This window comes from Elaeis guineensis, chromosome 1 (genome assembly GCF_000442705.2).
Source record: "Elaeis guineensis isolate ETL-2024a chromosome 1, EG11, whole genome shotgun sequence".
In the NCBI taxonomy this organism is placed as follows: Eukaryota; Viridiplantae; Streptophyta; class Magnoliopsida; order Arecales; family Arecaceae; genus Elaeis; species Elaeis guineensis.
The window spans coordinates 91,156,598-91,183,414 of NC_025993.2; the positions used below are offsets into that span (position 1 = coordinate 91,156,598).

Consider the following 26,817-nt stretch of genomic DNA (forward strand, 5'->3'; position numbering starts at 1 on the left):
AGCCAGGTGGGCCGAGCGCCGATCGGGATTCACGAGTTTTTAATTCCTGGTTCTCCACTGCTCGGTGCGACGAGAGATTCTGAGAGAGCGCGTGGCGTTAGATCTCGTTTTCTTGTTCTTCGCGTTCCGAGATCTCCCGAAGGTCTCCAACTTCCCCCGGGAAACCCTAGCTTTCCCTCGAGTCTCCTGTTCGTAGATCTCTCCGATGGCGATCTCTCGATGGCTGGCGGTCCTCCCGTGGATCGCGCTGGCACTCGTGCTCTCCTCCGTCACCGGCGGCCACTGCTTCTATCTCCCCGGCGTCGCACCCGCGGATTTCCAGAAGGTCAGTCCTCCTTCGCTCGATTTCTCTTCTCTTAGGTTTAGGTCTGGTCCATTCCGTTTCCGGTGATGCCATTCTTTTAGATCTGGACTTCTTTCACTCCAAAACTTTCGTTGTGCGCTTCGATTTGGATTTAAATTCGGGAGCTTGATAGCGGATTGCTTGTTCTCGGGCATTTTCTTCGATCTATGCGTGTTTTTCGAGGCTGCTGATTTCTTGATTTAGACGTGAGATTTGATGGAGGCGAGGCGTATAAATGACAAATTGATTGATGCGATTTGTTAGTAGATCTTTCATATATTGGTTAGACCTGGGTTTAGCCGCCCCACTCGAGCCATAAGTGCTGCTATTATGTTATTTTTGGCTTGTAACTCTAGTTCTTGATGATTGGGTTTGATGTAACGCTCGTCGTGGTGTATACTTCTTTTGATCTTGAATACTAAGCTGCTTTTTAGATATTTTTTCTTGCATGCGTTCTCTTTTTATATTGCATCATTTGGAATTAATAAATGTCTCACCAACGTGACCTGGTTTGTTGATGGTTAGTTTTGGCTTCTTTGTGGCTTTTGGTTTTGTTGGTTATTGGATCTATGCATGGTCTGAAGAATCCATACATCTGCACGATTGAACCCCTATAATTTGACAAATTACATTTACTATGAAAGTAGTTTTAGTGATATGTCAGACCTAAAGGAATTCTTGATTCAGACATGCTCTAGCTTTATCATACCAGTTTCATCTGTCTTTACAATATCTACATCATAGTAGTGGAAAGGCTACTATAGGTTTTTTTAACTTATTATTGATTTGAAAAATAGCATTAGATTTTACTTCATTCGATAATGGCAGTTGTCTAGAAATGTTCATAGTTATATCTCCCAGGAAATCATTTATAAATTCTTGATCTTAAGAACCAGAAGTTTGGTAGTAGTGGTACTAATCTTCTTAAAAAAAACCACTTGGTGAGATAAATTAGTACAAGCATATTTGTTTTACAATTTGTTTGAGTTGGGTCTGATATCTAGTGAACATTGTTGAAACTGTGTAAGAATAAGTTGAAAAATGAAATTCACATTTGTTAGGAAATTAGAGCTAGTCAATGTAGGAGAGAGGATGACTTGAAATCAAAGATTTGAGAGTAGTAGCTTTTAAATTCATAAACTAGGAAGATTTATTTGATAAAGTGACGAGAGGGTTATAACATGAAGGAGTGATAAGGCACACACTAGGACCCATTCCAAATGCCTTGGTTTCATGGAGAAATATTTGGGAGGCAATGTTAATGTGGATTTACAAGTTAATACGGGATGGGAGTGTTCCAGCTATCCTATCTCATTTTTGTGAGAAAATGGGACCCGGTTGAGGGCAGGACTAAAACTCATCCACGTGAGGAAAGAAAAAGAAAAGAAAGAAAGGAATGAAGGAGGAAGAAAAGAAAAAAGGGAAGGAAAGAAGAGGATAAATGAAAGAAAGGAAGGGAGAAGAAAAAGAAGGGAAGGAAAGAAAGAAGAAGAAAAGGAAAGAAAGAAGGAACAAGAAAAGGAAAGAAGAAAGGAAAAAGAAGAAAAAGAAAGAAAGAAATAAATAAATAAAGGAAAAAAGAAGAGGAAAAGAGGAGATGGGGATGGCAATTAGGATTGGGCAGGACAACAGGGCCTCCCATTTTGTGGAGAAACTGGGACTCCCCATTTCCATGGGATTTAAAACCATGGTTTTACTATTGTCTGGTAGTTTCATTGTTTCTTTTTTTTTTTTTGGTGGCTTAACTTTTCAACTTTGCTTGCCCCAGCCATTTAATGATTACAGTCTATTGACCCAAAATTTTAATCTAGTTTCATGTTTTCAATGCCTTTCAATTTTAAGTCTTTGTTATTCGTATAAGTGTGTATAAAATAACTCATAAGCATAGTTGTCAAATTGGGATTCGACTCGTGAATCGTCCATGCCTTAACTCAAATTGCGACTCGAATCGTGATTCGAATCGTAAGATTCAGTAATAAATTCAATTTTTTATAAAACAATAGATATTAGCATAAAAATAAAATTAACATTATAAAAATGATAAAAAATATAATAATAATTAGTTTTTCTTCTAGGTACCATTATTCAATAAAACAATAGTAAAGAATTCCATGGTAAAGTATGTAAGTCAATCCTAGTTAAAAAATAAGAATTATTAAAAAAATTGAACTGTTTAAAAAATAAGGCAATCCCTATTAAAAAATCAATTTCTATTAAAAAATAAATTATAAAAAAGCAATACAATCCTGTTAAAGTGTTTTTTTTTGTTAAGTGGTTGGCATGGGACCACACAAGAGATCTTGTTTCATGATTTACACAAAACCCAAAGAGGTTTTTTGTTAGCTGCCACGGGACTACACAAGGGGCGACGAGACCAGCCCAAGCTCCGATTAAAAAAAAAAAACCAAAGGGACTAGCTACTCGGCTTAGAAGCTTTGAGAAACCATAAGTCCACAACCGAGAGCTTCTGTCCAATAAAAAAAAAGAACATCATAGGTGGCTTCAGGGAAGATTAGAAGAGAAACAAGGAGATTGACAGCTTCGGAGAAGAGAGAAAAGGAGATTGGAAAGACGGATTCAGTCCGATTAAAAAAAAACCTTTGGGGTTTCGAGGAAGAGAAACAGGGAGATCAGGCAAGAAGGCTTTCCGCTTTGGTCTGATTAAAAAAAAAAGCTTCGAGGCTTTGGGGAAGAGAAACAGAGAGAATCATGGCACCTACCGGACCAACGACGAACTCGTGGGATGCTTCGAAGGCTTCGAGGTTTCTTCTTCCCCATGCGACCTTTTTCTCTTCTCGCTGTAGTCTTCGAAGGCTCGAAGTAATCGGAGAAGACGGAGAAGCAGTCGGAGAAGGTGAATAGATTTCAAATCTCTTTGATTTTCAGTAGATTTTGCCAAGATCTGATCTCTCTTTTTTTCTTTCCCAAAATTTTACTCTTCGGCTTCTAAAAACAACGACCAACAACAAATCAGGATTCTGAGAACTTACCTTTTCTGACTTGCCAGTATCGGATGATCCCGCGAGTCGCACGATTCTGCTGACGAGTCTGTGATTCTGGTGCGATTCCTTTACTTTCCCGATTCTTCCTTTCGGTTCGACTCGGTCGGGCTTTGAATGGTCGTGAATCGGACAAGTCGAATCGCGACTTGTACGATTCTAACAACAGAACTCATAAGTGCATACTACGGGCATAAGCATGGATAAAACAAGCCACAAATGTGTGAAATACATGTGTGGGAATAAAAATTAAGCGAAACTCAAGCAAGTCCTAATATTGAAATGGGCAGTGGAAACCAAGGGCTGAAAATTCATTCCTTCTTTTTTACTTTTTTTTTTTCTTTTTCTTCATGAGATGGGGTGCAGAGTGGAGGGGAATTAATGTGACATAAATTAGTTTGAGTTTGGGAGGGCTTAGCAACCGAATCCTCCTTCAAACAACTCCCCAAGTTACTCCTAAACTTTACTCCTTATTTCTTCCATGATGTCCCTCTTGATTCAATCATCTTATATTGCTCTATTATGTTATGTAAGAAGATCAGCCTCAAATTTGATTGAATCATTATTACTTTATTACTTTATTGATTAGTTAAATCTGTGCTTATTGAAAGTGCAACAACAAAATGATTTATTTTATGGTAATTCGTGATGTAGTCGCTTCATGATCCTTATCTTTTGAGGAGCTTCACTTCTCCTCTCTGCATTCTCTTTAGGAAGCCATTCAATTTTTGTGTGAGATGATCTTGTATGATTATATGAAATCTAATTACCTTGCAATGGTGGTTGATTTCTAAGTGAAGAGACACACTTAAAGGTTTACAAGTCATGTAAGCTTGAAGTGAGCATAAGTGGAAGTTAACACTAAGGTTGCGTTTGGTGCATCGCCAGACAATCTTAAAAGGTAATCTGGATTACCTGCTGGATAGATTGCCACTATTAAATTGCCAGTAATGTTGATTATTGTGTTTAGTACACGCAGATAATGTTGCAGTAAAATTACTGAGAATCTTGATTAACATGTTTGGTATGACAATCAAATTACTAGTAATGTAATATCAAATTTCTAAAATATCCTTAAATCAAATTATTAGTTTAGCATTTTAACATATATTTAGTAAAAACAGTGATCCAAATCTTTAGCCAGATCAATCTATGTAATATATATTAAAAAATTTAATTTTTTTCGATATATTAAAATTTAAAAATAATTAAACTATTTATGTAATTTTTTTAATTATAAAAATTATTTATTATCAAAATAGATGATTCGGTGCCTATTATTATTATGAAAAAAATTTGAAAGAAATTTTTTTATTATTTTTTAATACTTATTATTATTATTATTTTTATTTTTTTATTTTTTTCCTTCTCCTTCCCTCGCATGCCACACCCCTCCACCCCTCCCCCACCCTCGGCGGCCCTCGGTTGCTCTGCGCATCCTACCCCTTGCGGCACCCTGTCCGTCGTGCCTCCGGCATCGCCCCCGGCCGTCTGCTCCTTCCACCCTCTGGCACCGCCCCCTGGCCTCTCGACAAACCCGCACCCTGCGCCCCCTCATGGCTGCCTCCATCGTCGCCCTCACCCCCCTGCACGGCCACCCTCACCCACCCTCCCGGTCCCCCGCAACCCAATCCTCGCGGCTCCCAGTCCGTCGTGCCTCCAGCATTGCACCCTAGCCCTCTGGCTGCCCGTGCTGCTCTGGCCACCGCACCTTGGCCCTCCGGTCGAAGAGCTGTCACCAGCGATGAGTTGAATGGCGGCGAGTCGACCGGAGGCGAGGTGAGAGGGGGAGATTTTGGTGGCTAGGGCTTGGAGGCAACAGCATGAGTGGCTTCACGCGATAGAAAGAGGGAAAGAGGGGTTTAGTTTTTTTTTTTTTGATGAGGGCAGTTTTGTCGAAATATTTCATTGTTAGATTACCAAATATTCGATAATTTGGATAGCCATCATTCTTTTAGGTAATCTAGATTACCTTCTGGGAGGTAATCTGGATTGCCAAGTCAATCCAAATTGCCATCCAAAGAACGTACCAAACGCAGTAATTCGGTGGGGCCCCTTTAAATTGCCATCAATCTAGATAGATTGTCAGCTACCAAATGCAACCTAAGGATTTGCAGAAATGTAGGACTTTGGATGCTTGCATGTAGAAGGCTGTAACAATGTTGGTTACTAGATGAAAAGCCTTCTGCTGCCTTGAGAAGGAATTCCAATTCCAAAGCAGGGTAAAATATGCAACAATAAATAGATTGATTGAACATTATAAAGAAAGATAATCGTACTCAATCAGCATGCTGCAGAAAACATAGCTTCCATGTGATCACTGCCATGGCTTGTGGAAGTGTCACTTAATGGACTCCTTGAAATCAACATCAATATGCCACGAGACTTCCAACAAATTTGGCAGTAAATGATTGGTAGAGAATCAACACCCGTATTGTTACATGAGTGATCGATATGAAACTTGACTATGTAGTATTTGTTCATGGAAGCTCTTGTTGTTCTAGGTTCCCTTGGATTATCTGGACTTGCAGGTTTCTAGAGTTTGAGAAACATACAAAGGGAAGGCAAAGAGAACTAAATTAATCATGAGCCTGATTGAGGAGGTTTACACACACACACACACATATCATATACTCATATGTTCACACACACACAAACACGCATGCACGCACGCATATATCATATACTCATATTTTCACACACACACACACCCACACACACACACACACATGCATATATACATACATATATGTGTGTGTGGTGTTGTGTGTGTGTACATACGTATATATCTGTATACATACATGTGTGTATGTACACACACACATGCACACACATATATATGTATATGAATGTGTATATGTATGTATGTATGTATGTATGTATATACAAATTTTATGTCCCGGTGGAATGGAGGTGTCCCGATTGTTTCGTTCCATTCCGTTTCTATGAGAAAATGGGATCGGGACTCCAAAACCCATCCTTGCAGGAAAAAAAGAAAAAAGATGAGAAAGAAAGAAAAATGAAGAAAGAAAAGAGTGAAAAAAAAGAGAAGAAAAATGAAAAAAAGAAAGGAAGGAAGAAGAAAAGAAAGCAATGAAAAAAGAAGAAAGGAAAGAGAAAGAAGAAGAAAAAGGAAAAAAACGAGAAGAAGGGATGACAAAATGAAAAAAATGGAACAAAAGGAAGGTAGAAGAAAAAGAAAGAAAAAAAGGAAGGAAAGAAAAAAAGAAAGAAAGAAAGAAAAAAGGAAGAGAGAGAGAGATGGAGGATATTTATCAGGATGTATGATCGGGATGGTTGTCGGGACAAGATGGGATAGCGGGGCATCTTGTTCCATGAAGGTACTGGGACATCTCTGTCCTATGGGATTTAAAATCTTGTGTATATACACATATATGTATGTATATAACACATATATATATATGTGTACATATATATATACATACATATATACCATTCGAACATGTGTGTATATACAGTATGTGATATATATGTGTGTGTATATATGTATATACGTATATATGTATATATACATATATACGTATATATGTATATATACATATATATATATGTATATGATATATGTGTATATATATATATGTATATGCATGTATGTGTGTGTGCGTGCGCGTGCGTGAGAGAGAGAGAGAAGAGGAAGATGGTTTCTTTTAAAAGAAACCCCCATTTCTTTATTCTCCTACTCTTTCTATGCTGCTCTTCATCGACCATCTCTATGCCTTTCGAATTCCACAAAGGAGAGGGTTTGATTGCGATGGCCACCCTTGGAGGCATGTATGACTCGGAGGGCAACTAAAACAGCATTGAGATCAAAGAGTTTGGTCGCTTCAATGCCCAAGAACACAATAAGGAGGCTTGGCAGTCTTTCTTTTCTTTTCTTTCTGAGTGCAATCACATCTCTTGCTGATGAATAAAACTAAGGAGCGTCCTTCTTTTTCCGTGGGCTTGGTTTAAGGGTTTTTTTCCCTTTCTTTTATTTTTATCTTTTTCTGTAGCTGAACCATTCATCTAATTAGGATTTTTATCTTTTTCTGTGTTATGTTTGTTTTCTATAGCAATACCGCCATTGGAACAACTCCCCACCCTTCTTTCTTTCTGGTGAATTGGAAGCACTCCTTGCATGCGTGCGCATGAGATTGAGGTGGGCATTGTAGGTAGCAGACCAAAGTTCGGTGGTGGTGTCGAAGTGGCGAAGTAGGGCATGGGAGCAGTGAGCCAACTATCTTTAGGGCACATACTGACATCCCAGCATATAGGGAAAGATACATGGAGGAAAGATTCCATTACTTGAGTTAATAGGTTGGATGGTGCAGAGCCTAGTCTATCCAATCCAACATATTGACTTGGATTGTGGTGGTTTGGATTTGGGCCGTTTATTTTATTGTGGGTTGTGCTCTTTTATTGAGCCATGACATTTTTTTTTTTTTTGGGGTTACAAAGCTTGATGATTTAGGAAAAGGGATCCTCGATGATGTGATTTTTGCACCACAAAGTGCAGTACTATCGTAGATAGTCATCATATCATCTATCTTGGAGGTGTGCAGCTCTCTTTTAACTCTTGACGCACTGTGTATCGCAATGAATGGTGTGTGGACATCTTTTGGGATAAATGAGAGCCACCTATCTCCAAGATGGATGGGGTGGTAGCCATCCCCGATGGTATAGGATTTTGCGGTGCAAAAGTCGCACTACAGAGGATCTAAACTAGATGGTTTAGACTTGTTGCTCTTCTGAGATGCTTCTTCCTTTTTGCCCACTTTATTGTCTTCTTTAGTTCTCTTTCTGCATTTCACTTTTGATTAACATATGGAATGGCTTGGCACATCTCTCTCTCTCTCTCTCTCTCTCTCACACACACACACACACACACAAAGGCACATGTGATCAAGGATTATAAAACATATATGCAGTATTCGGCTCTAGGGATGTTAACAGGGCGGATTCGGTGCGGTAGTGAAAACAGTGAAACTGAAATCCACTACCAGCCCTAAAATTGTGAAACCATACTAGTTTTTAAATAAAAAACCATAACTGCCACTAAAAAACTTGCAAAACTGGATCCGAAACCAAAAACCAAAAGTTGCTAACTTGTCTTATTTATTTCAAAATTTTCACATATAAACAACCAAATTGAAGATATCATCCATAATCTTCATAATATAATCCATAATCTAGCCAAATTCATAATATAATATTTTGAATTTACACAAAATATAAAGGGTATTAAATATTGGGTATATTCAGTTTTTGGTTGCAGTTTTGGGTTTGATGTTGGTTTTGATTTCGGGTTTGGTTTCAGGTTGGAGAATCATCAAAACTGTAACCAAACTTGAAACCCAAATCGGATGGTTTTTAACTTTTAAACCCATCAACGAAACCATCTCCATTTAGTTTTAGTTAAAACCATTCTGTTTGGTTCAGATATGGATAAAATATTTGGGTATCCATTCCCATTGATATCCCTATTCAGCCCACATGTGCAGGCACATAAAGGATTTATTATTTTTGACTATTTAAAAATAAATAAATTATACTAAGTATAATAAGAATAACAATTGATTGTTTTTTAAAATCAATAGTAATATTAACAATAACAACAACTAGTACTAAACATTTAATAGCAATAGTTATAGCATCGTTAATTATGAGAAAGTGGTTGCGGGCACTTTGCACCATGACTCTGGAGGTGATGGAAGCTGGGAAAAGGAAGTATTTTGCAAGCATATTTTTTGTAAATTCTGTATTGAGGATGCAGGGACATGCAAGCATTTTTTTTTTTTTTTCCAGAGATCATTTTGTTGATATAGATTGTCTGTACTTCAATATTGTGTTATGGTCAGATTTACTTTTGTCTGCACGTTTTCAATAGTTTTAAGTAATATTTATTTTCAAAATTTGGTTTCACTTCTGATATTTGAATAAAAAATATGCACTATGGTTGCATGTAGCATAGAAATTTTAAGTTTGTTGTTTGCAAGATGTTAATTAGAATTAATTAATAAAAGTTAATAAAAACCAGCTTATGATAGACTATGAAACTTATAATGCCTTGAATATAATCAATCAACATATAATGGTGTGGAGAGTTAGCATACTGCCTTGAATTCAAATCTTCAACCAACATATAATATCTAAGGAAACTTGAGGGAAAAAAGCCTTTGATTTAAATTTTCTTCCAAATAAAGATTCCTTTGTTGTGTCCATGTGCAAGGGCCAAACATCACATGAATGTAGGGTGGCAATAGATTTTTGGCCCTGGATATACATTATGGTAAATAATTGTCTATCACAAGCACACAATGCATACAGCTGGGCAGGGGATACATTGAGAAGATAGGATGAAATCATTGAAATCTATGCTAGATTGGGATTTGGGCCAGGTTTGAATCTTATCAATGTGTTCAACTCTTATAATTAATATTTTTCCTTTTCAACTGTGCATCCTGGTATCCATTATGGGCTGCCAATAGTGCCGTAAGAGTTACATTTCAACCAAAGCATTTGTGTGAGCTTTGACAAGCTGCATAAGAGCCAAGGTTCTGACCGAGATGGAGTGGGGTAAGTGTAGGGTAATGAGCTGGTCATTACGATGTTTTAAATGGATATTGTCATTTCTGTGTAGATTACTTTTAGTCGAGCTCTTGAACTGTAAAGGCCTTCTATCGGAGGAAGGTTTAAAGGTATGGGTAGATTGCTGCAAGTCAGAAAATAAGCAACATACGTTTTAATGCTTTGAAGATATCTACCTAGGCCATTAACTCTATGGGAAATGATGATGTTGATGATAATACAATAAATGAACCAAATAGACTAAGCAAGAATAGTAAATTCCAAGTTCCTTTGTGATATATAAGAGGTTCCCTTCATCCAACCTTCAGGCAGTGATGAAGTTTATGTGGGATCCAAGGAGGTAACTTTGGCTGATTTATTCACTTTTGTAATTAAATGGGTTGGTCAAGCCCAATATGAATTATAAGGTCCTCTCTAAATTCACTGTGACAACCATTGCAATCTAATATCTAATATATATATTAAAAAAAAAAAAACTGCACCCTGCGCATTGTGTGGGTTATATGCTAGTATTGACATAAAGATGATAGGAATTTATGATGGTTCCTTTGGTGCATCAGAAGAATCGGACATTCAGATATGTGCAGGAGGTCGTCTATCTGTCCCAGCTCATTGGTTAAATCTGACAGTCGAAGCATAGAAAAGGAGAGTATTTGTTGGACTTGCATGAATTGCCAGTAAAAAACTATATAGAGCCTGTACAATACACATTTGTTGAAAATAGAATCTATTTAAATTCACATACGTATGATATAATTTTGGTTGCCAATCTCTTCTTGCTTATGGTTTGCCAGATTTGCCATATTAGCTAGATTGATTCTCTACCTTGACAGTTCCTCAAGGAAAAGAAGTTTATGTTTTTATGAAGGGTGACCCATTTTATGAGCCCGATATCGGAAGACCTCAAATGAAGTATTTAAGTTGAATAAGTTTGGGATGGGAATGGATTCACATCATGCGAGACATTTTTTGTTACAACACTTTCTAAATTGTTTGTAGCCTCTCCCATTCCATTAACTCTAGTCTGAATTTTGCTACAGAGAAAGTTAACCAACAAGAAGGCATGACCTTAAGAGTTCTTCTCTGGTCAATCTTCTTCCTCCACCAGATCTTTCATAACCCCATAACAAATAGCTATCAAGCCTTATAGGTGCAGGACAGGCTTGGGAGGCAGGGAGAATGGGGTGCTCTGATACCAAACTGACGCAGGATAGAACAAGAATGAGAGAGGAGAAGGAGAAGGGGAATTGGAAAGAGAAGAATAGGAAGGAAGGAAGGAACGAGAAGAATAAAAGAGGGGGGACAGAAGAGAAGGAAGAAAGAGGAGGAGAAGAGAGGGGATAGCTCAATATTCTCAAAAGTTAAAATCTCAATAATGCAAATTATATTCTCAATTACGTAGCGATGAGTTTGTATAGACCCAAAACCCTAAGAAGAGTCCACGTAGAAATAGATTACCAGAGTCGAATTCTAGTCCTAGAATCTATATAAAAGAAATAAAATTATCTAATTTCCAAATAAAATAAAATTGTCTAATTTCTATATTTGTGCCTAACAGATTTATGGTATGTGTGGGGCAGTATGCCAACTTGCAGGATCTAAGAGTGGTGGTTGATTTGTTATTCTATCTAATTGAACATGTGTCTTCTATGCTTTTAAATACCTACTCAAACTTTTGCTAATTTTTTGGTAATTTTGTTTAGTTATCCAATTACACCATTGTAGAATTCCATGATTTTGTGGTGTTTGTACTTCTTTTTAGTATTATATCCACAAACTTTAGTTTTTTGTAGTTCTTTGTTATCATTGACTTGATTTTTAAATTTGGTCTTTTTACCCTTTTAAAGTGCACTAATTTGTGTTGCTGAGTCACACATGTTCTGGCTGCAGAAAGATCCACTTTATGTGAAGGTGAACAAATTAACTTCCACAAAAACTCAGCTTCCATACTCCTATTATTCACTACCTTATTGTAGACCAGATACTATAGTCGACAGTGCAGAGAATCTTGGGGAAGTTCTTCGTGGTGATCGTATTGAAAACTCTCCCTACGTGGTTAGTCTCTTTGTTATATTTTATAGCTATTTTTTATTTCCAATATTATGGACTCCGGTCAGGATTTTTCTGACTTTCCTTTTTTCCCCCTCTTTTTCCTTTCTTTCCTTGCTTTAGTTTGAGATGAGAGAGCCACACATGTGTCAAATTGTTTGCAAGATTACACTCAATGACAAAGATGCCAAAGACCTTAAGGAAAAGATAGAGGATGAGTATCGGGTCAACATGTATGTCAACTAGCTAGCCTTTTATGCAATTTAAAATGTATTTTGAAAATCCTAGTATTATTTATTTGGTGAATGGACATGTTATATTACAGGGTTCTTGACAATCTTCCTCTAGTTGTTCCTATAAAAAGACTCGAGCAGGATTCCCCTACAGTGTATCAACATGGGTTCCATGTTGGTGTCAAAGGCCCATATACTGGGGTAAGTACATATGATAATAACACAATTAAACTGCCTTTCCTTTGTTCTTCCAACCACCCCCCCACCCCCCCCCACCAAAAAAAAAAAAAGAAGAAATGATGGAATGGTTGTGTGACTAAAATTTCATTTTGATGCAGAGCAAGGATGAAAAGTATTTTATCCACAATCATTTATCTTTTGTAGTTAAGTATCATAGGGATGTTCAAGCAGATCTTGCAAGGATCGTGGGATTTGAGGTTAAGCCATTCAGGTTGATCTTAACTTTTATGGCATTATATTTTCTTAGATTTACAATTTTGCAGAAACATCTCTTTCTTATTCTTTTCATCCAATGTGGACTTTGAATAAATATATGCATATTGCAGTGTTAAACATGAGTATGAAGGTGACTGGAATGGTGTTAACACGCGCCTGAGCACCTGTGATCCCCATGCCAAACGCTTGGTTGTGAATTCTGATTCTCCCCAAGAGGTTGAAGCAAAGGAGATTGTACTCACATATGATGTTGCATTTGAGGTGAGATTGTCAAGTATTATGTGTTCCTGGTAACATGATCAAATGTAACTGGGTCTAGCATGTATATGATTGTTTAATTAATATAATATGCTTTTAATGAAGTTTTTTGTATATTTTCTTTAAAATTGCATTTTTTATAAGATATTTTTATAATTTTTTCTTTTTTTTTTTTTCAGGAGAGTGAAGTGAAATGGGCATCTCGATGGGATACCTATCTTCTGATGACTGATGACCAAATTCACTGGTTCTCCATTGTCAATTCCTTGATGATCGTACTCTTCCTTTCTGGGATGGTGGCCATGATCATGCTGCGAACCCTTTACCGTGACATTTCCAAGTACAACCAGCTGGAAACTCAAGAAGAAGCTCAAGAGGAGACAGGATGGAAGCTTGTCCATGGGGATGTCTTCAGGCCCCCGGCAAAGTCGGACTTACTGTGTGTATATGTTGGCACAGGTGTTCAATTCTTTGGTATGCTTCTTGTAACCATGATGTTTGCTGTTCTTGGCTTCCTTTCTCCATCAAACCGAGGAGGATTAATGACAGCCATGCTTCTACTTTGGGTCTTCATGGGGCTTTTTGCTGGATACTCCTCTGCCCGTCTCTACAAGATGTTTAAGGGTACAGAATGGAAGAAAATCACCCTCAGGACGGCATTCATGTTCCCTGGCATTGTCTTTGGTATCTTTTTTGTCTTGAATGCCCTAATATGGGGGCAGAAGTCCTCTGGTGCTGTGCCCTTCACCACAATGTTTGCCCTTGTATTGCTGTGGTTTGGTATCTCGGTGCCTCTTGTGTTTGTGGGCAGCTATGTGGGGTCCAAGAAGCCAGCAATGGAGGATCCCGTGAAGACAAACAAAATCCCCAGGCAGATACCTGAACAGGCTTGGTACATGAATCCAATTTTCTCAGTACTGATTGGAGGCATCCTTCCATTTGGAGCTGTCTTCATCGAGCTTTTCTTCATCCTTACATCCATTTGGCTGCACCAGTTCTACTACATTTTTGGGTTCCTCTTTCTCGTATTTCTCATCCTTATTGTCACCTGTGCTGAGATCACGATTGTGCTGTGTTATTTCCAGCTGTGCAGTGAGGATTACTTGTGGTGGTGGAGGTCGTATCTGACCTCTGGATCTTCTGCACTGTATCTTTTCCTCTATGCGACCTTCTACTTCTTCACAAAGCTGGAGATCACAAAGCCAGTCTCTGGCATTTTATACTTTGGTTACATGCTAATTGCCTCATATGCCTTCTTTGTACTGACTGGCACAATTGGCTTCTATGCGTGCTTCTGGTTCACAAGACTGATATACTCATCTGTGAAGATAGACTAAAAGCTTGGTTGGGCCGTATGTGTTGTATGCACAAGTGATATTCAACACTGCAGGTTCCTACTTTAAACTGTTCCAGAGTCAAGAATTTGACTTCATTTTTGAAGTTTAATGGCTGTTTTATTTCAATGTGATTCTTGTGCGAGAATGAGTTGCATCCACCAGGTTCAGGTCCCAAGGATGAATGTCTTTAATCATTTCTGTAATCTATTAATGTTTTTAATGATCAAGGAGGGTGGCTAGCGGTTTAAAGAAGAGTTCTTATACATTGTTCTATTTTATATGTTCTTTATATAAATTTGGACTAGTTGTGCAATGATTTAACTATTAATATAAGTCTTTTGGTCTATGGTGACATGTTTGATGTGTGCACCAAAGTTTTAGGAGCTGCTTCAGATCTGTGAGTGGGCAATTTTTGTATTCGAACAACCTGTCAATCCAACCCAAGTTTCTACGAATTAGTTACCCATCTTTCTTTTTCTGTTCTCCCTTTAATCCATGATGCAATGGCATGTTTGTTTGTTATTTTTCCTGCACTATGATAGAAATTGCTTGTTATGACTTTTACCATTGCCCAACTTCAGGAATACTTCGCTGACATTACTTGATATGACTTCAGTACATCATTTCCAACTACTTTGTTATGGAAAAGATTTAGAAATTGATACTTGTATCTATAGATATGTTTTCAGAGTTTTAGGCTTGTAAAATGTCAAGAAATGTTATTGGGTACATTGTTTGGGTCATAGGAAGTTGGATGGGAGACCAGTGTAGCAACTGTGCCTTGATTAATGGACAGCATTGCTGTTTCTTATCTGTTGCGGTGCCATGCAGGATGGAGCATGCGAAAATTGTTCACGCTGTTATTCGACACCATTTGCTCGCAAAGGATAGGGCTACGAGGGCTGAGGATTAGGAGTGGTTCTTCTCTTTTTGGTTCATGAAGTCTGGGTGCTCATATTTCAGGTACCAAACTCGCTACCGTTCAAAATTTAGTTGCCTAATGTTGCATTGGAAACAAATGTGTGTATAAAAAGAAATCCAGATACATGTGAGAAAAAGATTGCTAGATTCTGAAATGAGAAGCAATTCAAGGTTTGCTGCGAACTTACATGGTCAGCACCCAATCCATGCATCCCAGCCTTGTTTCCTCTTTGGAGTGGGTGGAAGACGGGTGGGGGAGAGGATTTTCCTGGACCAACTTCTGTCATTCCTCAGACCCTACATCTATATAATTTAAGGGCATGACAACCGGCTTTTACTCAGAAGTTGGTCCCATGAGCATGCAAGCTATTTCACTTATCAGTCAATCAATATTATCTAAATCATATAATTAAGTGAAGGTAGTGATTATCAAAATAGCTAAACTATTAAACTAAAATATCACATAAGTTCGTACATATTATCTAAACTCATAAACAGAGATATATTTTACAAAATTTAGTACTCCAACTTTTAATCTAAATATCTATACATAATTTAAAGCCACACTTTAATATGTATCACTAATCAAAATCATGTATATTAACTGTTGGGGTAGATCTTTGTCGCTTAGCCGACTTATCCTCTTCTTCACCTCCTAACCGACTAAGAGTACTGAGGCCGATGTGGAGGTCATTCGGAGGCCAACCTCACGAGGAGGCGACATCATCAGGAGGCCGACCTCAAGAGGAGGCCGATCTCATGACATCATCAGGAGGCCAGCCTCATGAGGTCATCCGAATGACGTTGTGAAGGCCGACTTCACAACGTCATTCGGAGGCCGATCTCATGAGGAAGCCGACATCATCCGAAGGCCGATATCATTAGAAGGCTGACCTCACGACGTCATCCAGAAGTCGATCTCACGAACAGGCCGACATCATCAGGAGGTTGATATCATTGGAAGGCCGACTACTTCCTTGATGCCTTACCGACTACCCAAATCGATGATGGGTCGCACCATACAATGGACTCATTCAACTAACTTCCTGACATGGACGTCAGCTGAATGGCCAAACGACAGGTGTGGCCGTCATGCAATCCCGTCAGATCATATTAGGTCACGTCATCCAGGGGCCATACCCTGGGCGATTGGTTGCGCATCATGATGGGACACCATGAAGCCATTAATTACATCGCACGCATGGTAGCGTCCGCCACCATGGCCACCTGCATGGCGAATAGAAGGCACGTCCACAGTCAAAGATACTTAAAGATGGCCATACGGCACTGTACGATAGGACGTGATTGACATAATCATGTATCCTCTCACCATTCACTTTGCTTTCTCTATAAATAGAGGTAAGTGGAGATCCTCCAGGTATGCGAGGCTAATACAGACACTAATACTTTGCTGCTCTTCCTTCTCTATTGAGCTGCCTCGTTGATTTGAGTGTCGGAGGGTCTTCGTCGAAGCCACCTCCAGTGGAACTTCCTTTGTAGGTCTCTCTCTCCCGATGTCGAGCGGAGATCATCGCCGACACCAACTGCAACTCTTGCTTTCACTCTCGACCTTGATTGTTTGCACCTTCGCTGATGACGGCACATCATCTTCGTGTTCCCATCGATCGACATCTAGGTGCAGCTAGTCGACTCCAAACCGACTACTCTGGATCGAAAGAAGGCTGCAACAATTTGGTGTGTTAGGTAGGGGGTATCGAGCACAGAAAAATTCTCTTAAGAACCTCCAAGACTAAAATGAGAGCGCAAAATACTTCCACAAGCTCCACTCGATGCTCATCGTGAAATGACGCGCCTCCGATAATTCTCAAAGAGCCAAGTGCCTCACGATCGATGGTGATAGCGGATCACCAGTAATTTGTTGCCTTCGTGCAGTAAATGAAGACTCTGACGGAGGCTGTCCATAGCCTCCAATAGATGCATCATCATCAGCAGCAGCAATGATGGCCAGAGGAGCCGGTGCTGTGTAGCGTGCCTTCTCATCACAGTCGCCGGCCCTGATCTCTGACCCACCACTCGACTCGATGATCCCATTGAATGAGTCCTCAACCCACCTGATGGTCACCGCATCCCAACTCCCGGCGTGCTCCATGTGTTGGCTCCGACGATTGCCGATCTCCTTCCCCTCGACAAGCTCTTCAAGTACACACAGAAGTACATTTAAGCTGAGGAGAAAATTCGAGAAAAAACTCCGACAAGGCTAACAAAACTGAGGAGAAAAGCCAAGGAGAAAGTCCGAGGAGGAAATCCAAGAAAGTCACCTCACCAGAAGGCCCTTACAAAATGACTAAGCATGGAGACTCTGGAGGGCAGACGATTCGAAAAACTCCTCCGACTTAAAAATCTACAAAACAGCTACTCCCTCGTCGGCTAGTACCCGACGAAATGTTAGTCGGCTGATACCCATTGATGAAGTCGGGATGGATCCATCGACCGTAGGTGCCCCTACTAAGGCTTAAGGGCCGCAACACCAGGTTGTATATGGATGGGTCCATCGAATGTAAATGCACCTGCCAAGGCTCAAGGACTGCAGCGCCAGATTGTACATGAGACATAGGCAAAATCATTGCATTATTTAGCTAGTATCCGATTAATAGAGTTGTGAAGTATGGCGACCGAAGGCGTACCTATCCGAGCACCTACGAGCCTGATAGGATCTATAAGCCATGGAGCCATAACACCTGATGAAACAAATGTGGTGTTCGATCGATAACCGGACATCAGAGCCGCATGATCCGACAACCACCAACATTGCTCGCAACAGTCCAAGGGCCGCGAGCATATAAGCTACGATTTGTCGTAAGATCCGACAAAAATAAGTTGTGGTAGGTTGGCTTATTATCGATCGACCAAGGATCAACTGATCTGCAATAAAATAGAGATATTTTCTCTAAGTTTCGATTCAAAGGAACAGTCTATGACTACGTTCCTCTTCAACAAAATGATCTACGATAATGTTCCTCTTCGATAGAAATCCGCACTAGCGAGGGGCACGTTATCCAGATCAGAAGAGGAAGCAAGCTCCAAAAGATCTATATAAAGGCCTGTGAGCATCCAAATCAAAGCTAACAAATTCGAGGAGAAAATCCGAGAAAAAAATCTGAGGAAGTTTATCTCATCAAAAAGCTCCTCCAAACGATGAATCAACGATTCGAAAAGCTCCTCCAAACAATGAATCAATGATTCAAAAAGCTCCTCCAAATAATGAATCGATGAATTTGAAAAGCTCCTACAAACGATGAATCGATAATTCAGAAAGCTTCTCTAAATGATGAATCGATGATTACAGTAGAAAATTCAATCTCATTCTATGAAACGACAAAGCAACTAAATTTGTCGAAAAAAGCAACTCGGATCCACACATCGGTTAACTCCTTTCATCCGATTAAGTCTACATAATCTGACTCAGAGTTAACAGGCAAATGTTGGGGTAGATCCTCGTCGCTTAGCCAACTAGTCCTCTTCGTCACCTCCTAACTGACTTAGAGTACTTGGGCCAACGTGGAGGTCATCCGAAGGCCGACCTCCACTACAAGAAAATAGAGTTTTTACGATGTAATTATTTGTGATGAATATATTTTCATCGCAACTGTCACTATTTGCGACGAAAAAAATTTTACATTATAAATAACTAACTATTTATGATGCAAAACTCTTTTAGTCACAAATAACATATTATTTATGACATATATCAAATTTTGCATTGCAAATAGTCGTTATTTATGATGCAACGTAAATTTTACATCAAAAATAATCGATGAAAAATTAAATTTTTTTATAAAAAATAAATAATAAATTATTTATGATGAAAAATTTACATCATAAATGAGAATATTTACGACTGTAAAATTATTTGCATCATAAATAGTAAATTATTTACGATCAAAATTTTGTATCGCTAATAATCAATGAAAAATTAATTTTTTTTAAAAAATAAATAGTAGATTATTTACGATAGAAAATTTACATTGCAAATAAAGATATTTGCAATGTAACAAAAATTTATGTTGTAAATATACAATTATTATGATACAAAATTTGCATCATAAATAATCAATGAAAAATTAAAAATTTTTAAAAATAAATAAATAGTAGATTATTTGTAATAAAAAATTTATATCATAAATGAATAAAATTTATGATAAAAATTTTATTTACATCGTAAATATAAATTTATTTGTGATGAAAACTTTCCATCATAAATAATTGATGAAAAATTAAATTTTTTTTGAAAAAATAAATAGTAAATTATTTATGATAAAAAAATTTATCATAAAATAAAGATATTTATGATGTAAAATAAATTTACATCATAAATATTTAATTATTTATGATATAAATTTTTCATCATAATTAATTGATGAAAAATTATTTTTTTAAAAAAAACTAAATAGTAGAACTACATGTGATGAAAAGTTTACGTTGCAAATATTACATTATTTACAATACAAATTTTGCATCGAAAATAATCAAAGAAAAATCAAAATTTTTTTAAAAATAAATAGTAGATTATTTATGATAAAAAATTTACATCACAAATAACCATATTTATGATAAAATAAATTTATGTCGAAATATTATATTATTTGAGATGTAAATTTTGGGTCATAATAATCAATGAAAAATCAAAAATTAAAAAAAATAGCAGATGATTTGTGATGAAAATATTTAATAAATTAAAAAAATAATTTAAGTATTTTATGATCAATTTCTTGATCATAAAATTTTTTAATATTTTACAATTGAAAAATTGATCGTAAATATATTTTACAATCGAATATAATTTTTTTATTTTTTTTGAATATGATATAATTTTAAAATTTAAAATCTATCCTCATCATTCATTATTTAAATAATTATCATTAGAGTATCGTCATAAAAGATCATCTCGATCCTATAGCTTTAGCTATGTCGATCAATAAAATTTGATTTCGATGGTCATGAATGATCACGTGATGATCTGATAGATAGAGACCATCGATGGATCTAAAAATTTACAATGATGATTTCGATGATATTTGTAGAATTTTACTTTAATTGGATATCATTATGATGGTCAATTTAGTACAGGATGATTTAGATCGTTAAATAAAAAATGAGTGATAAAAAGATCAAACGGTATTCGATTATAAGATAATTTTTTAGATAAATAATCTTTACTACTACTTTAATCATCTGTACGGTGATAATTATAAAATTCAAACCGTGTATATATAAACTATCCACGTTAAGTAGATCTTACAAAAGTATAAGTATAATTACTTTAGGACTTTAAGAATGAGTATCAAGAGACAGAATTTTAGATGGTTCATATATGTGTAGTTTGAACTTTACGATCACCACCATCTAAATAATTAAAGTAGTAACAAAGATCATTTATCTAAAAAAATTACTTTATAATTAGATACTGTTTGCCTTTTGATTACTTATTTTTTATTTAATGGCTCAAATCATCCTATACTAAATTGATCATGATAATGATATCTGATTGAAGTTAATTTTGATAGTATGCTAAAAATATCATCAGATCATTCTTGTAAATTTTTGGACCCATCGATGATCTTTATCTATTAATCATCATATGGTTATTCGTGATCGTTGAAATCAAATTTTATTGATCAACATAGCTAGGGCTATCGGATCAAAGCGATCTTTTGTGACACTACTCTAACGATAATTATTTAGATAATGAATGATGAAGATAGGCTTTAAATTTTAAAATTATAGTATATTCAGAGAAAAATAAAAAAAATTATATTACAAGAATATAAAATTTTTATGATGTAAAATATTTTTTATCGTAAATAATTTATTAGTTACGATAGAAATTTTAGTTACATCATAAATATTAAATTATTTATGATGAAAAATTTTTGTTGCAACTAATCGATAAAAAATTAAAATTTTTTAAAAAATAAATAATTTATGATAAAAAATTTACATCGTAAATAATTTAATATTTATGATGCAAAATAATTTTAGTCACAAATAGTAGTTATTTGCGACATAAAATTTCAGTCACAAATAATCTGTAAAAATTTAATTTTTTTTTAAAACATAAATAGCAGATTATTTGCAACAAAAAATAAGAGTCACAAATTATTGAAATTATCATCGTAATTTTTTTTTGAATTTTTTTTGTTAAATTTTTTAGAGTAAAAAATTTTTAAAAGAATTATTAGCGATAAAAATTTTATTTTTATTGATAATAATAGTTATTAGCAACGTATATTTCATTTTCATCGTAAATTAGTTTTTTTAAAAAAATTTGGTTAAATTTTTTTTAGAGGAAAAAATTTTTGGGAAACAAATTTTATGGAATTATTAGTGATAAAAATTTTATTTTTATCACTAATAATAATTTGTAGCGACGTGAATTTTTTGTCACTAATAATTGTATTGCTAAAAATTCTATAAAAATTTTAGGTCACTTCCTTGGTTCCCGCAAAACCCTCCCGGCTCTCTCTCCCACCCTCCCGGCTCTCTCCCTCTCTCCCTCCCTCTCACCTATTGAACCCTCTCGAGCTTCCTCGCCGGCGAGCGCCCCCCCTCGCTGCTGTCGACACTATCATCACTGACTTTTAAGATAAACAAATTTTTTTTTGGCTCTACGGGGAAGGTAGGGGTGGGGGGTGGGTGCCCGGGCAGGGAGGAAGGAGAGGAAGGGGGGGGGTGTTTAGCGGGGGTGGGTCACGCCGGGGCCGGAGGAGGGGGGGTTTTGTAAGGGTTGGGGGATGGCAAGGGGAGGGAGGGTTTCACGAGGGCCGGGGACCATGGGTCGGAAGGGCGCTGGGGGGTGGAGGATTAGGGAGGGTTTGTTCCCGTAGACGGCCTGCGGTGGCCAACGGGTGGAGGATGCGGGTGGGGGGGGTTGTTCCTGCAGACGGCCTGCAGTGGTCGGGGGAGGGGGGGTGGTGTTCCCGCAGATGGCCACCGAGGCCATTGAAGCCCCCGAGGGGTGATGGAGGGATGATTTATTAATAATTTATTAATAAAATAAAAAAATTATTTTTAAAAATTAATAATTTATTAATAAAAATAATAAATTTTTAATGCATATGAACTATTTGGTCCGAATCGACTTGGATCTGGTCCGGATCGAATCCGAGTCGGGATCCAGTTGAGATTTGGATAGGGATCCAGGTCGGGATCAGATCTGGATCGACTCGGATCTGGTTCGAGATTCGGATCAGATTGGGGTTGGGATCCAGTTTGGGATTCGAGTCACGATCCAGGTCAGATCGAGGTCGAGATCTGCATTGGATTCGATCAGGATTCGGATCGAGATCTGATTCGGATCTGGATCGGGATCCGATTCAGATTCGGATACATCTCTTTATTTTCATAGAAAGATGTATGGTAGTGATTTAATGCATACATTGATGTAATCTTAAACTTTCGTTCAACAATCGGTCCCAAAATCCCTAAAACGAACTCTAAACGGCTCTTGGATGCCCCATTTGGACAGTTCAGAAATGCATCAATTTTTTTATTATTGTCATAGCATTTTTTGTTCTATTGTGAAAAATTCTATCGCAGTTATCTCATTTGTTCTTTGAGTACATATTAGATATGGTTAAAATATGATCCATCTATATCATGTACTTGGAGAACTGTAGGAAAATGCTGCCAGATGTTTCTCGGATATAGAACAAAGAGCAAAGCTGTGGTAACAATAAAAGTGATATATTTTTTAAAGAGATAGGATCTATCTTTACCTATTAGTTGGTGCTCGGATGTATTTATTATGTAAGTCATTTTAAATGATAAAATAATTAGATAGCAATTGTTTGTTTTTATATATGCAGAATCTGTAGATAGTGAATCTAGATTGGGATCCGGATTAGGATTCGATTTGGAATCCGATATGGGATCCGGTTCGAGATCCAGATCGAGATCCGATTCGGATGAATTCAGAGGGTGACGATCGGTTCATAAATGATGATAAGATAGAAGACGATACATTAGTTGATTATTGTAATTTGGAGGAGGACCTATAAATCGAGGAGGATATGGATATTAATGAGTGGATCTATATTCTTTGTTGAATCTTCTCTTGCAATAACGGTATGCAATATAATTCTATTCATTAGTATTTATATATTTTTATTTTTATTTTTTATTATTATATTTATTTATATGTTAAGTTAGTTATATGCATGGTTTAAACATTGCAGGTCTGGCGCTAGGAGGAAGACGACCACGTCCGAGTTTTCAATCTCCCCCTGAGGATGAGCCTTTCCTCATTTTCACTATCGTACCATCAGAGCCGCTAGAGGATACTGCAGAGGCAGGTCCGAGTGATATTTTAATATTTTTTATATAATAAAATTTGATTTTAATTGTATCTATTAGGTTTATAGATACCATCATACTAATAATTTATTCGTTGTTGTTTCAGACAATTCAGTGTAGGTGGTGAGGCGAGGGTGAAGTCCGTCAAAGAATCTCACCCTGGAGCATTGGAGATGTGAGCACGAGGGACATCGTCTCCGTATCGAGATTCGTCCGGCTTCACCACGCACATTAGGGGATAGTGCGAGCTATGGTGGACTGAGCTGGGTATCATATGCTGCAGCTATGCTCCTGTGATGCTCTCCGATTAATATCATGTTACATCGACTTAGAGGGAGATCTTTTATAGTCATTTACAGATAAAATAATATTTAGTAAAATATTTAATTAGTACTGTATTCTTATAATATTTATTATTGGCAGGCTGTATTTGATATGTTGATTTTAAGCATGATTACATGCGGTGAGTTGTGGATGATCATTTATGCTCGCATTTTAAAGATTACTACCATCGCATTCATCGTCATTGGTACGCTGTAGTGTAGGATCAGAGGGTGGAGGCAGTGCGGCAGCAGCCATATGATAGCATCAGTATCGAGGACTGGACTGTCATATACCGCAGGTATGAGGATCCGACATATCAGGTTAAGCATCCAAATTTTTTTTAGAGTTTAATAATTAAATTATTTATTTTTAAATTAGTTAGTTACTTACTAATTTGACTGTTAACTGTACAGGATCGATGTGCCCGAAATGCGTCAATCGGGCAAGACAGACCATCTCGCACTGTGGGGGTTCAAGGCCGTTCGCTCGCCTTATAGAGTAGATGATAAATAATTTCTATTTAGTATATTTTAACTCTTTAACTATTTAAAAAATTTTAAATAATTATTTTGAAATTGTAGAAAGATGTAGAGAGTGACGAGCTTCCTGATAGGATCGAGATCTACCAGCAGACCCACTAGTAATGGTCAGGGGAGTGGACGGTAGGGAGCCAAGAGCTTATGTAAGTTTTTTCAATTATTTTTGCATCGATATTTTGATTTTCAGTATAAATTTAAAATAGCTATAACTTTAATTTTCAGGATCGTATGATAGAGATGAGATCCCAACCTACCCTTGAGGGCTTGACTGCATCTACAAATGAGGAGATCTGTGATCAGATGCTTGGTACAAGACCCTGTTATATTAGGAGGCTAGGATATGGGATGAGAGCTCCTCCATCCTTATGCTCGTCTAGGGTTGACATTCATGTTGCCTGCGATGTCTGACTGACGAAGATACAGAGACAGATTGCTGAGGATCAACAGTGAGCTGTTGAGTTGACTGCACGCGTTGATTCCTACCAGTCATTTCAGATACAGATGATGGAGTGGATGGCATAGATGAAGCAGATGATGGAGCTGATAAGGCAGCAGTAAGTCGATCCGTCGTGCTCCACCGTTCTCCTTCTCCAGATGCTGATGCTTGATGGCTAGTTACTTATTTTATATTTTTTATTTTTATTTTAGACCTCTTGTAATTATTAAATTTATTTTTTTATAATTATATTTTAATATAATGAAATGATCAAATTTATTTATGGATTTATTGTGTGAATTTTTTATTTCAATTTTATTGATTATAAATAAAAAATATTAAAAATATAAATTAAAAAATATACATTTATAAATTATTTTTAAAAAAATATTATATTTTAATTAGTGATAAAATTATTTGCGATGAAATATCCATTACAAATACAATCATTTGTGATGTATGATTTTTGTTGTAAATAATATATTTTTTTAAAATATAAAAATATTTCTTAAAGTTATTTATGATGAAAAATTTTTATCACAAATTATTTTTTTTACGATGAAAATATTTATGATGCAAATTTTTCATCAAAAAAAATTAATTAATTTTATTTTTTAAAATATTAAATTTATTTATTAAATTATTCACGATGGAAAGTTTCATCGTAAATACTTTTAATTATGATGAAAATTATATATTTGTGATAATTTTTTTTTATCATAAATAATTTTAAAAAAATAAAATATTTTACGACATAAATTTTACGTCGTAAAAAATATATTATTAGTGATAAAAATTTTATTTTTATTGTAAAATATTATCTGTGATCTCATTTTTAGCGACTAAATATTAGCGACAAAATCTACGTCACAAATAAGTATTTGCGATAAAAATTTAGTATTTACGATATTTTTTTTACATCGCAAATATTCTTTTCTATTGTAGTGCTCACAAGGCATCTGGAGCCAGATTTGATGAGGAGGTCGACATTATCAGGAGGTCGACCTCACAAAGTCATCCGGAACCGACATCATCAGGAGGCCGACCTCAAGAGGAGATCGACGTCATCCAAAGGCTGATCTCACGAAGAGGTTGACATCATCAGGAGGCTGACCTAACGACATCATCCGGAGGCCGACCTCATGACATCATCGGAGGCCGACCTCATGAGGAGGCCGACATCATCAGGAGGTCGACCTCACAACATCATCAGGAGGCCGGCCTCACGAGGTCATCTGGAGGCCGAACTCACAACGTCATCCGGAGGCCGACCTCACAACGTCATCCGGAGGTCGACCTCATGAGGAGGCGACATCATTAGGAGACCGACATCATCGGAAGGCCGACTACTTCCTCGATGCCTTATCGACTATCCAAATCAACGACTAGGTCACATCACACAACGGACTTATTCAACTGACTTCTTGACATGGGCGTCAGCCAAACAGCCGAATGATAGGTGTGGCCATCACGCCATCCCGTTAGATCACATTAGGTGATGTCATCTAGGGGCCATACCTTAGGCGACTGGCTGCGCATCATGATGGGATACCATGAAGCTATTAGTTACGCCATACGTGCGTAGCATCCGCTATAGCCACCTGCACACCAAACAGAAGGCATGCTCGCTGTCAGAGATATTTAAAGATGCCCATGTGGCATTGTACGACAGGACGTGATTGACATGATCACATGTCCTCTCACCATATATTTTGCTCCCTTTATAAATAAAGATAAATGGGGATACCTTCAGGTATGTGGGGCTAACATAGACGCTGATACTCTGCTACTCTTCCTTCTCTATTGAGCTGCTTCGCTGACTTGAGCGTCGGAGGATCTTCATCGGAGCCACCTCCGACGGGACTTCCTTTGCAGGTCTCTCTCTCTCCCATGTCAAGCGAAGATCATCACGGACACCAATTGCAACTCTTGCTCTCACTCTCGGTCTTGACTATTTGCACCTTCTTTGGTGATGGCACATCATTTTCTGGCATTTCCATCGGCTGGCTCTAGATGCAGCT

General features: G+C 37.2%; 1 protein-coding gene across 2 annotated transcripts; it reads left to right on the top strand.

Moving 5' to 3' along the window:
• Window positions 1–25,079, top strand: LOC105038166 (transmembrane 9 superfamily member 8). Of its 2 annotated transcripts, XR_830670.4 has the most exons (14): window positions 1–325; window positions 11,821–11,985; window positions 12,103–12,212; window positions 12,305–12,413; window positions 12,551–12,663; window positions 12,779–12,929; window positions 13,106–14,316; window positions 15,095–15,226; window positions 23,380–23,496; window positions 23,604–23,960; window positions 24,038–24,119; window positions 24,235–24,319; window positions 24,403–24,503; window positions 24,583–25,079. XR_830670.4 is itself a non-coding variant. In XM_010913878.4 (7 exons), the coding sequence occupies exons 1-7, from the start codon at window positions 206–208 to the stop codon at window positions 14,261–14,263; spliced, it is 1,926 nt and encodes a 641-aa protein (XP_010912180.2). In that variant the 5' UTR covers window positions 1–205; the 3' UTR covers window positions 14,264–14,609. The 2 variants fall into 2 exon arrangements, 1 of the variants encoding a protein (XP_010912180.2); XM_010913878.4 differs by lacking the exons at window positions 15,095–15,226; window positions 23,380–23,496; window positions 23,604–23,960; ... (2 more) ...; window positions 24,403–24,503; window positions 24,583–25,079 and having other exon boundaries at window positions 13,106–14,609.
• The last annotated feature ends 1,738 nt before the right edge of the window (window positions 25,080–26,817 follow it).